This window comes from Pelodiscus sinensis, chromosome 6 (genome assembly GCF_052426305.1).
Source record: "Pelodiscus sinensis isolate ZL-2025 chromosome 6, ASM5242630v1, whole genome shotgun sequence".
NCBI classification, from domain to species: domain Eukaryota; kingdom Metazoa; phylum Chordata; order Testudines; family Trionychidae; genus Pelodiscus; species Pelodiscus sinensis.
This window is the reverse complement of record NC_143057.1, coordinates 6,219,430-6,232,581: the sequence shown is the minus strand read 5'-3', so window position 1 is coordinate 6,232,581 and position 13,152 is coordinate 6,219,430. Positions and strand designations below refer to the sequence as shown.

The window sequence follows — 13,152 nt, the reverse complement described above, 5'->3', positions numbered from 1 at the left end:
CTTGAACATACCAGAGTAGCCATTACTCCAGGCTGGCAGCAACTACTCATCTTTAAAATGGCTACTATGCACATTACTTGCAAGCGCAGGATTATATTGAAACCAAAGGGCACAGGCAGGGCATTCTTACCATGCTGAATGTACTCTTCTCCATAACCAGTGTGATGTTAAATGCAGCATAGGGATTTGTTCATAACTCACTTTTCTACGCAGGTTCTGAATACCAAAGTATAAGCATGACAACTTTGTCTGAGCTTCAGCAGCCTGCAGGATTAAGCTCTAAAAAAAATCAGCCACCCAAAATATATCTTGATATTAGGGCTGTCAAGCGATTAAAAAATTTAATCACAATTAATTGCGTGCACTGCCCCTTTGAAATGCAGTGGTGGTGTTTCAAAGGGGCAGTGCTGCAAGGAGCAGCTGGTATCCCCAGATAACTGCCTCACTGTCCCTTGGAAACGCCACCCCCAGGGCAATACCGCAGGCTGCACCAGCTGACCCCAGGTTTCGCATTGTGCCCCCGTTTCAAGTGCTGCTCTGGCTAATTCCACCTGATCCCAGGCTCCTAATGCACTTCGAAGAGGCAACGCAGCATTAACGCAGGGCAGGACTAACACGTTAATTTTTTAACACATTAATCCTGCCCTGCGTTAATCACAGGCACTAACACACATCAATTGACAGCCCTACCTGATATTGATGAAGTAGTAATAAGACCTGCACTACGGCCCCCAACCTCTGGAGTAAGGAGCTCAGAAAGCTGACTGTGCCCCTTTTTTGTGAAGAGCTTTGTAAGTTGGTATAACCAACTAACAGGAAACTAGAGCGACAGCTAGCAAAATAAAGTCAAACAACGGAAAGAGTGTGCAGTATTATGTAATGTAACTATCTGCCAGTAAAGATTTTAAATGGGGATATTGTGCCCAGCTACAGCCTATTAAGCTGGAATTCCAATAAGCAAAGCATTTCAGTATTCAGTTTGAAAGGACACAAAGGCGTGGATCAGAACTTCTGCAGAAAAGGAAAGACAAAGCCAGATCCTGCAGAAATGTTTCTTAAGAGGTAGAAAAGTTTCTTGAGGACTAGAAGACAAAAAAAAAAAAACCATCAAGGTCCCCAAAACCACAACATTTCCCTTTCAAAAATAGGGAATTTCAACCGTCTTCAAATGCTTTGTAACTGTGCTCATCTGACAAATGAATCATTTGTTACTTTTAAATATAATACCTACAAAAGTAATCTTTTACCTTACTCAGATTTTTGAAAGGTGAACATGGCTAGAAAATTTAACCAGCAATGGGAAGGACTCTGGACAAAAAATCTAAATAATTGCATAATTCTACATTTGCTATCAACTTTTTAAATATTCATGTTTTGATTCTTTGTAAAGGCTACTGAGAGTCTTACTGCACTGTAGCATATACACTGGATGACAAACTGTAGTTAAAAGAAACTATTTCTATAAAGGTGGATGAGTCGGTTTGGTCATCTGTCATTTTAACAATGACGCCACTAGGATCTGTATTTTTTCTGCTCTTAAACAGCAAGTTACCAATCTGCACCTTTTCTCTTAAGGTTCAAAGTCATCTAGAGAAATGGAGAGCAAGGCCTCCCAATGGCTTTTTTCCATCTGATTAATCCTTATGATAGAGAGTGGAATTCAGTGGAAGGGAACCTTCTAGTTCTTCTGCTTTGTTCTCCCCATTAGGTACTACCATAATACATAAGAGAGTTATTACCAAATGTCTCTGAGCACACTATAAAAAATAATCAGTGGCTGGTTCATGTAAATGAGTATATGCCTTAGTCCAATTCTGACTGGAGGGAAGCTTACATCATGAAACTGTCACAATTGACCCTAACTGTGACCTGTGCTCAGCACAAGGGGCCACGGATTGAGCAGACATGGAACATGACTTCCCTCTGAGCCCTGAAGCACCATTTATAGTAAGCGTCAAACAGAGCTGAACGAACAATTTAAACAGTTCCAACTCAATAGGTCTCATTAGGCTTTGAAACCAATATATTATAGATGGGGGCAGAAATGGGGAGAAGCTTGCACAGCACACCCATTAGTGTGCCCAAATGTATATTAGGGATAAACAGAGGACTTCAGTGTTCAAATCTATCAAATGGATACCTTCCACAAGCACTGAATTCACTTTTTAAAGAGAGTAAATTAAAGATTTCTAGTTTCTATGTCAGTATCTTCACCCAGTTCTAATCAGTTTACATTGCATGCTGCTAACTTGCAAGTTATTCTACACATCCTATAACAAAACTATGTTGTTATTTGGATGGCATGCCTAAAATGGCTAAATCCCCTTCTAGAAAAGGGGGCATTTCAGGAATGATACCTAGATGTACAGCATACGGGACCTGATCCCGAGATAGTTGAGCACTCAGAAATCCCCTTTAATGGTCATGTTCAGGGCAGTAAGATTATGGCAGCTTCCATTTAAAACAACAAAATTCCCAGTGACTGAAGTGGTAACACATGTGGATCCAAAATTTGTAATTCTGTAAGAGTTCATTCATACTTACAGGGATGCTGTATAAAAAAGTAACATTGTACATACCCATTGTGCTCGATCTTGTCCTGACCGGCTTCCTTTACGTTTTGAAAAAACAGTTCCATTCTAGCAAGAACAAGGACAAATGATATTACGAAAGCTAAAATGTCCCAAATCGTGGTTCTGTTTAGATTTACAAAAGGTAATGTTACATATGTTTTTCACACACACTTTACAAAGATTGCAGTTCTAAGTCACATATACATTACATAGAGTGAAAGGCATAGCCAGTAATATTCATTTCAGAAAGACAATGTAAGGATTACCGGATCTAGTCTTGTTTCCACGACAATAGGCCAATAAGTAAAACAAAAAAGGACAGAACGGGTAAAAACACATTTAAAACAAAAGGGGGAGGGATAGCTCAGTGGTTTGAGCATTGGCCTGCTAAACCCAGGGTTGTGAGCTCAATCCTTGAGGAGGCCATTTGGGGCAAAAATCTGTCAGGGATGGTACTTGGTCCTGCTGTGAAAGCAGGGGACTGGACTCAATGATCTTTCAAGGTCCCTTCCAGTTCTAGGAGATAGGCAATCTCCATTCATATAAAAGGATGTTTTAAAAGGTATATACAAGTTTTTAAAAAATTTAAATTAAATACATTTACAAAAAACTTATTTAAAAATTACATGTTTAGGCCTAAACTTATTATAATCTATTAACATAATTTAAAAAATGCAAAAATAATATTAAGCAATACATATTTGCTGCAAACATATTAAAGAAAGTCCAGCTACAAAATTGGAAGGAGTCACTAAGGTCCTGAAATAAGGACCTGTTGAAGTGCTAAACCAGCTTTTGTAGCACTGCACTAACAGTTGCAGCAAGAATATTTCTTTCATTTCAGTTTCTTCAGCAAGCTTAAAACTGGCTCCACGCATAGACTGGCTGACACACTACAGAGGCAGCAGCACAAGGCAGCAGCAGCAGCTGCCCCGTCCGTGGGGGGGGCCTGAGCACTCGGCAGAGAAAGGCTGTGCAGTCATCCTGCAGACCGGCCTCCGTCCAGTGAGCCTAAACCCACTGCGAACAGAGGCTGCTCCACAGCAGCCTTCCCTGCCCCCCCACATACTAGTGCCTCTAACAGAGTGGCAGGGCAGGTGGCTCCACAGAGGTGTTTGTGGGAAGCCAGCTTTTAAGCCAGCTCCCTCCATGAGCACTGTCTCCGGTCTCCCCACCACCGCTGTCTCTGCGGGAGGTAGCAAGGGGAGGGGCAGGCAGCTCAGCAGAGCTGGCTCCCCTGAATATCAGCTTCTGCCTGCCTCTCGCCACCCCAGTGCCTCTGACAGAGAGACAGCAGTTCAGGGGGGCAAGAAGCTTAAAAAGTGTACCGTCTCCCGCTGCCCCCCCTCCCCACATTTCTGCCTCTCTATCAGAGGCAGCAGTGCAAGGGGAGTGAGGGGGTCAGGCGGCTCTGATGTACCAGACAGTTCAAAAATGCAGCAAAATCTGGAATTGTGGTAGTTCAATCCAGTGTCTAAACAACAAGGAGTCCTATGGCACCATAAAGACTAATAAATGTATTTGGGCACAGGCTTTCATGGGCTGGAATCCCTTCATCAGATCCAAAATCTGATTTCATAGGTAAAGGCTCTGTCTTGTTGATGGAGTGGTCAGAGCTCAGGATTGGGAGTAACATTCTAATGTTTTCTATTCTATGATACCTATTCACTGTATCTTCCTTGGTAATTTAATTTTTACATGTCAATTTTATGGTAATAATTGTCAATCCCACAGGGATGTTTTGAGTAATAATTTTACAATTAATTATTAACTAATTAATCATGTGTTAATGTTTGTCCTGTACTTTGAGCATATTAAATACTATTTCTATTACGTTTTTTCACCAAATTCAGGTGTTTAAAATTATTTTATTTACCTTTGGAGATAAGTAGTACTTATAATAGTACAACTGGAACAGGAGAAACACAGAACTTGTCAAAGTAAGAAGAGCCAAAACCACATTCTTATTAATTCTCTGCATTAGTCTTCTGTGCTCATTTGATTAGCATTTGAAAGCAGCTCAGTCTTTTTCATCTTTTCAGATTGAGTATCGCGTCTTTGCTTTTCTGTGAGCAAAGGAAGGTCATTAGTTTAAGTGAAGAGAATATAGACAAAATCTGCTTTTAATAACAAGGTACAACAGTTCTGAAAAACTAACAAACTACTGTAAATTGTGTGAACATACTTACAGAATAAAAAAAGTAACGTAAATAATGAGTAAATCCACATGAAATGGATGCTAATTAGTGAGACTGCTGGGTTTCTCAGTCTTATCTTTGAAAAAATATATTTTAAATAAATAAATAAAATCTCTGCAAACTACAGCCAATCTAAAGCAATCCTAACTATATAAGCAAGACATCTAGGAAAGCTACTGGAATGAGAATTCCATCAGAGTGCAATATCATGTTTAATAAGTAACACTTACCTACTGAAGGGGAAGAAATGCCAACTTAAATAAAAGACTACCTAAAAAGACTCTCTGGTTGGGGAGAGGATTTTTTTTTATTGAGACCATTTTGCTATTAAAAATATTTAAATATAATATGCAAACTGGCTAATCAAGTGAGGAGGGCTTTAAACTAGGTTTGAAGGGGGCAAGTGACAAAAGCCTATAGGTAGATCAAAAACATGGAGACCAGAGAGAAGGGTCAGACTTTGGAGAGATAGTGGGTTGTTACAGCAAGGATAAAGGAGAGAACTGGGGAGGGGGAAGGATGGAGTGAATCAAATCAGAATCTTAAGATGCCTGTATACTACCGTGAGCAGTATGGGAAATAAGCACAAAGAACCTGTAATGCTAGTAAATAAACACAACTATGACATAGCAGGCATCACAGAGACTTGGTGGGGTAATACACAACTGGAATATTGATATAGAAGGGTACAGCAGACTACAGATTGCTCAGTATGGTCAGGGAGAGGAAAAAAGGGAAGTGGTGTTGCTTTATATATTAACATGTATACACTTGGATTGAAGTTGAGATGGAAATAGGAGACAGCCTTAATGAACGTCTCGAGATAAGGGATTAAAAAAAGATGATGTTATTGTAGGAGTCTACTACAGACCACCAAACCAGGAAGAAGGGGTGAATGAGGCTTTTCTTTAAACTGCTAAAAAAATCATCCAAAGCACAGAACTTGGTGGTGATGGGAACAACTACCCAGACATCAATTAGGAAAATAACACAGTAGGGCACAGGTTATCCAACAAGTTTTTGGAATTACCAGAAACATTTTTTATTTCAGGAGATGGAGAAAGCTACAGTGGAGGGGGAGGCTGTTCTAGATTTAATGTTGACAAATACTGAGGAACTGGTTCGGAATTTGAAAGTGAAAGGCAGCTTGGGTGAAAGTGTTCATGAATTGATAAAGTTCATGATTCTAAGGAACAATAGGAGGAAGAAAAAGTTAAAAATAAAGACTAAGGATGTTAAGGACTAGTCGACTCCCGCCCCACCTTGCTGCTTCTATCAGATAGATAGAAAGGATACATCAGATACATTTCAAAGGAGGAATGCAGAAATACCTATTGACTAGTCAAGCAGTTGATGGAAATTCCATTGACTAGTGTTAGGCCCTAGAAAAATAGGCCTAGTGCAGTTATGCTAAAACAAATGTAACAAAGGTTTCTGGGTAGTCCCTGGGCAAAACTGAAAATAGGTTCAAGCAGGAACACACCTTACACGCTTGCTCAAGTTGGCAAAATAAAATAAGCAAGAAGCTGCATTTTTGTACCTGCTGTGATGAGGAACAGTTTGTTTTAAGAACTGATAAAAAGACTCCCTGTTTCTGCTCTCCCCGTTTGTTCTAAACTCCCTGTTTATGTTCTCCTTTGGCCATAACAAACTGTCTCCTTGTTGCCCAGTACCTGTCTTTTGGGCTGATAAGAAATTGCTGATGCATTATGAATTGCTTAAGGCCATGATGTATAGTTGGCCAGGTATGCATGGGTATTAAAGGTTTCTAACTAATAAAGGGGGGTTGGCTGCTTGGGCAAATAGTCTATAACGCAACGAAACTGTCTATATAAGCCTACCTGTAAATGAAATCAGGGCTGGTTCACTTTGGAAACGGGCCGCTCTCTATTGTAAGTGCGCACTATTCAATAAAAAGCTTGTAATTGAATCTTGCTGGTGTTGCCTGTCTCTTTGCGGTCAAACAACGAACAGAGGCCGTCCGGGTTCAAGTCCCCAACACTAGTCAATTAACCACAATTTAACATCCTTAATAAAGACAGTGGATTTGAAGAAAGCAGACTTTAGCAAATTCAGGGATTTGGTAGGCGAGATCCCAGAGCAAGTCTCAGAGGAAAAAACAGTTAAAGAGAGGTGGCGGTTTTTCAGAGAGACATTATTAAGGGCACAAGAGAAAACTGGCCTACTGTGTAGGAAAGATTGGAAGTATGGCAAGGGACAACCCTTGCTTCTCCAGGAGATCTTCAATTACCTTAAAAAAAAGTCAAAAAAGAATCCAACAAAAAGTGGAAACAAGGTCAGATCACAAAGGATGAATAAACACAAATAACACAAGTATATAGGAACAAAATTGGAAAGGCCAAGGCACAAAATGAAATCAAACTACCTAGAGACATAAAGGATAACAAGGAAACATACTACAAATACATTAGAAGCAAGAGGATGTCCAAGGACAGGGGAGGACCATTACTCAATGAGGGAGGGAAAATAGTAATAGAAAATGTGGAAATGACAGAGGTGCTTAGTGACTTCATTTTGATTTTCACCAAGATTAGTGGTGACTTGTCCAACGTAGTGAATGCCAGTGAATATGAGGTAGGATCAGATATTAAAATAGGGAAAGAACAAGTTATACATTATATAGATGGATTACATGTCTTCCAGTCATCTCTGCCTGATGAAATGTATGTTAGAATACTCAAGGAGTTGACTGAGAATATATAGAAACTATTAACGATTATCTTCAAAACGTCATGGAAGTCGAGATTCATTCCAGAAGATTGTTAAAGGGCAAATATAATGCCCATCTATAAAAAGGGAAATAAGGACAAACTGGGGAATTAAAGACCTGTTTAACTTCTGTATTAGGAAAGTTAATAGAGCGACCAATTAAGGAATCTATTTACAAACATTTAGAACAACAGTGAGCAAGCTGCAGCCTGAGTGTGCCCCATGCAACATTTTGTTTACCGTTGCTCACACAGAGTTGACAAATTTCACAACTTTCCATCCATGTCAGGTTTTTTCCTATCAATATTACTCAAGTGACACGAATGTAAAGCAGAGTTTCCCAACCTATGAGTCAGGACCCAAATATGGGTCATCATTACATTTCAAAAGGGTCGCCAAGTGTCTCTCCAGGTGGCTCTGCCCTTCCTCCGCCTCCCATTTTTGAATTGCCTTGGGTCCCCATCTGGAGAAGGCTGGGAACCACTGATGTGAAGCAAGGGCAGCTGAAGTGAGGTGTGAGCTCCCTGCACACAGTCGCTATGTCTACACTCACGGTTTCTTGCACAAGAAATATGCAAATTAGGCTAAGCATGGACTATCGCCAAGCCTCATTTGCATACCTAATGAACTGCCATTTTTTCAGAAGAGGCTCTTGCACCAGAAGGAGCTGTCTACACTACCCCTTCTTGCCCAACAAAAACCCTCTTGCGCAATATTTTCAGGACGAATGGCATTGCTCAAGAGGGTTTTTGTTGCGCAAGAAGGGGCAGTGTAGACAGCACCTTCTGGTGCAAGAGCCTCTTCTGCAACAATGGCAGCTCATTAGGTATGCAAATGAGACTCGGTGATATTCCACGCTGAGCCTCATTTGCATATTTCTCATGCAAGACGCCATGAGTGTAGACAGTCACTGACAGAGAGAGGCTCCCCCCCCACCCCATCCAGTTAAAGCACTCCTACAATTCAATTAGCCCACCCCACAAATTCCAGGCACGCAAGCACCTGGAGGGGGGGCATGACGCATGCGGAGCTCTCACGCGGGAGGGGGAGAGGAAGGCTGCACGTGCGCGGGCGGGCGGGGGCAACATTCCAAACGGTCGGGAAAAGCCGTTAGCCGCAGCGCAGCCAAGGCCCGGGGAGCGCGCGCGGGAGCGCTGAAGCAGGCCTCGAGCAGCCATTCCAAAGGGGGGAGGGGAGGGGTTGGCAGGCGCGCCCGGGGCCCAGCTTAGGGCGAGACTCCCCCCCCCCGCCCTCCAGACAAGGGCCAGGGCCCCCGCAGCGAGGAGCACGGTGCCGGTGCCTTGCCTCCTGCGACTGACCGCGGCGTGGCCAGGCAAGCGACCCCCAACCCCGGCCGCCATCCCGTTACCTGGGCAGCCGCCGCGACGCAGTTTGCAGCCGCCGTAAAGCAGGCACGCGCCTGCGCCATCGCGTCAGTAGGGCGAAGCCAGTGACATCGTCCGCGCATGCGCCCGGACGCGAGGCCGGCAGCCCCCTAGCGGTCCGGGCGGGTTAGGGCAGGGCAGCGGGAGCGTGCCCCACCGCCAGTCTCACGCCTGCTCCGCACGCGCAGCCAGGGAGGCCAGGCTCGCGCTGCATGCACCAGGGCTTCCTTCCCCGCCCCCTCCGCGCCTGCTTATAGACTGGGACAAGCTGGGCAGGGGCTGCGAGGTTCTAGCCCCCTCCCTGGACCACATGGCTTGGGAAGGAGAAAGATGCACGGGCATCATTAGTAACCTAGCAGCGCCTTGAGGGGCAAGCAGGAAGCCAAAAGTGGGAAGGATACTTACTGAGCAAGCTTTTCTCTCCTAGGACGGTACTTGGAAGGTGTATTGGCACAGATAGAAATTAACAGCCTCTTGGCTCCTGCGGCTCCGGTAGCTCAGAGCAGCAGCACTGGATCATGAGACAGATCCATGAATATTTCAGCGTATAACTGGCTCCACACTAGTCACACACCTGGCTCAGCAGAATCAAATCAGGCAGTGAAGAGTGCAGGGCTACATCGACACTGGCACGATTTTCCGTTACGCTTTTCCAAAAATGCTTGTCAAGACTGGTAGGACGCTTTTCTGTAAAAGCACTTTTTGCAGAAAAGTGTCCGTGGCCAATCTAGACAGGGTTTTCCGCAAAAAAGCCCCGATCGCCATTTTCACTATCAGGGCTTTTTTTGCAGAAAACAAATCTCCGCTGTCTACACTGGCCCTTTTGCGCAAAAGTTTTACGGAAAAAGACTTTTGCCCGAACAGGAGCAGCATAGTTTTTCCGCACAAGCACTGAATCTTACATAAGATCATCAGTACTTTTGTGGAAATTCAAGCTGCCAGTGTAGACAGCTGGCAAGTTTTTCCACAAAAGCAGACGATTTTGCAGAAAAACTTGCCAGTCTAGACACAGCCCAGGTGTTTTACTAACATCTGTTCATCGCCATTTACAAAGCTCCATCTTGCCACCACTGAAATTTAGCTCTAGTTTGAATTAAAAAAGCCTCTGTTTACCTTAGGAAAATATTGAAGTGATGTTAAATAGAAAAAAGGTAAACACTAAGACTCAGAGGCAACTACAGAGTAATCACTTCTTGTGTTTATGTAGACCATGTATTTTATAAAGTTACTAAATGTTTAATTTTGATTCTCATCTAACACCAGTATAAAATACAAACTAATATCTTTAAATAGGCAGGAGCATCTGTCTACCTGAAGTTTATACTTCAGCCAAAATAAGATCCTATCTTTCTCTGGCTTGAAAAAAATTAAAAGGAGAAGCTTTGACAAGTATATTATGCAGCTAATGTTTCAAAATTAATTTATTAATACAAAATGTTTGTAAGACATACACAGCTTCAGTTAAAGACAGCAAATAAAATACTCTGTGGGCTCCAAGGCACCCCTGTAGTTTTGCCATGACAGGTCTGTTATTTTGGGATTCTTTATAAAGGAATAAGGAACAAAGCACTGATTACAGAATACCTGAGGTATTGTCAAAGTGATGTACATGGAAATCAATGTGCCATCTGTAAAGTAAAAACCGACGTGACAATTCAAGATCATTAAGTACACTCAACACATTATGCCACAGCAGGAGCAGTGATTATGGCTCCACTTACAAAAGGCACATGCAGCAATAGAGGTTAAACAATGGTGAGGAAAGTGAAAAGCTTTTGCTTTACAGTCAGATATGCATAAAGCCCATTTCACAGGACCTCGGAAAGTAAAACCCAGATTTCCCCTTCCAAAAAGTCATTAAAATGTTTAGATGGAAGATCACACTTGATGAGTTAATCTACTTAGATGATTAAAATCCATAATCTATGCTCTCAAGACTACAGTTTACATTACTTTTTCTTGAACATGGATATTTTCCCCTATAACAACCAGTTAGTTTCCCCATCTTGTGCATGAAGGTGTGAGTGAGCAGTATTGGGATGACACAGGAAACTGATGTGTATGCCTCTGCAACCTTGTTACACAGGGCAAATAGTTATTTTCCTATTTAAGATTTTAGAAGGGCTGTGGAAGTCTAAACTGAAAATTCAGTCACCACCTTTGATACCCCATACCTGAAGACAAACAAGTTATGAATGCATGTAATGCTATCCATGTCCAAAATTAATCTCTTAACTTGAATAGATTCACATATGTTTGCATAAAAAGGCAAGGAAGTATTGTAGTTTGCTACTACATTAAAAGAACGTATTCCTTGGTAACAAAACAGATATAATTTATGAAGGCTAATAGTAATCTCATAACTAAACTTTTGTAAGTATACAGAAACATTTAAAAGATCACATTTTTACAAGAGAACTCCATTTTGCTACCAGCCTCTCCATCCCCACTCCCCTATACTTGAATCCTATAATGGGCAAGCCAACAAATTACACACCCTTGGAAACACTGTGCTAGATGCCATCATTCAAGAGGATTGCGTGTTTGCCCAATCAAATCAAATGGTAGAGTAGCCTCCAATGAAACCTACTTGCCATAAACTCTTACTACATCAACACATTCTGAAGCTGCATCTAGTATTTTACCTTTGCTTACACTGTACCTAAAAATAGCACCCAAGGTGTTATGCAATACCCTTAGTATGCCTGTACTTTCCACACATGTAAAAAGCAGATCTGCAAGATGCTAGCACAAATAAATCATAATCTAAGAAAACGTATCTAAAGTGCTTAAGGCAATTCCTCATCTCCATATTCTATTTACTAAAAAAAGAGATTTAGCAGCAAAAATCCAACACTTGTGCATTAACTACTGGAGAGTAACTTAAAACTGTGAGGGCAAAATAGCCCATAATTATTTAGAACCGCTGCATCTTTGATATCAGTCAAAACAAACTGTGCAGCGTAAGTCACAGCACTAAGTACTTCAGCTAATTTCTAACTAAACTACTATAATAGTTTTAGTAAAAACTCAATTCCATTGTTTACATCTTGTGCATAATCAAGTGTATCTTGCAAGTTTCCTTACATTGACTTTAACATATGCAAATGGTATCTCCATTCAATTTTGGGGCCTGACTCAGTGGTTACTGAGTTTTTCCCTAAGCATGTTAACTTGTAGTATATTTACTTTTACACAAAGTAAAGGAAACATGGTAGGACCTGTAGCTAGCTAGCCCAGATTGAAAGTTAGAGATGGATAGGTAGGAACAGAAACTAACCTCTGCTACCATCAACTTAAGTCTCAAAATAGAAACAAAGTTTACACCTTGCTCTAAATCACAATTTTGTGCCCCATCCTACATGCTTCTCAACTCCCTCAAGTCACTGGACATTATGAAGGCTCACATTGCTGCATTAAGGACCTGATTTTAAAAAAAAAAATCAAGATAAGTAGATGACGGCTGGCTGAACTGTCCTAAAGTCCTATGATAAGCCAATTCAGATACTGAGCTCATTAAGTACAAAAATCATTCAATCACTTAAGCTTTTTCAAATTTTCAAAATTTAAATTGGACAAATACAGCAAAGGAAAAACACATTGAAAGCAGGTTTCTTCCTGAAGATTTATAACACTGCATTATAAAAAGCATGAAAAATGTTAAATTTATACATACAGAACTGAATACCAAAGAAAAGGGAATCAGTTTATTTTCCGTTGCTTAAAAAGGAGTAGAAAATGCCATGCAACATCACTGGAGATCAAGGGCCAAACTCAATTTTGTATAAAACAGATTGAATATATCCAATTTTGCCTGCAATCTCCAAAGTTATTGCATCAGATTTCTTCCCTCGACTTTCCTTCAAGAGGAAGGCCTTAAGTGCTCCTAACCTTAGATGGTATGTCTGTTTCCAGGAACTGAAGGTGCAGAGTGAAAACCACCCTTCCTGATGTCCCTCAGTTCAATTCCCAAGAAGGGAGCTATTTCACCACAGCCATTAGCATTATGCTTGTAGAGAAGTCTTAGTGTGATGGTGCACTATACGAGACCTCCATTTATAGAATTAAAATCTGAGACAATATTGTCCATCTGTAGGTCATTGTGGGACCCATTACTAGACTACTAAGAGAAACACTGATTAAAAGTGGCTAAAATAGATTTAACTCTAGACAGACTCTTCTACTAAAATGTTCTCTCCATTAACATGAATTTTGGTACTGTACACTACTAGGTGTGCTACTAAAGACTGGGATCACTGGACATCC

The 13,152-nt window shown here is 41.4% G+C and overlaps 1 protein-coding gene and 1 long non-coding RNA gene across 7 annotated transcripts in view; one reads left to right on the top strand and one right to left on the bottom strand.

The window, feature by feature from the left end:
* The window catches only part of FKTN (fukutin), a 32,207-nt gene extending 23,059 nt beyond the window's left edge, over positions 1-9,148 (bottom strand). For 4 of the 5 annotated variants that reach the window (XR_016349832.1, XR_016349833.1, XR_016349834.1 and 1 more), the window contains exons 1-3: positions 8,871-9,108; positions 4,450-4,639; positions 2,580-2,639 (exon numbers count right to left, since the gene is read on the bottom strand). Coding sequence is in view for 2 of the 5 variants with exons in the window: in XM_075931359.2 (XP_075787474.2) it covers positions 2,580-2,639; positions 4,450-4,554 (165 nt within the window). In the remaining 3 variants the exon portion in view is untranslated. Of the gene's footprint in view, positions 1-2,579; positions 2,640-4,449; positions 4,640-8,870 lie in introns of all 5 variants that reach the window. The other variant, XM_075931361.2, reaches the window with a different exon arrangement.
* LOC142829791 (uncharacterized) overlaps positions 1-13,152 on the top strand; it is an 81,555-nt gene that overhangs the window by 26,397 nt on the left and 42,006 nt on the right. The window lies entirely within an intron of this gene.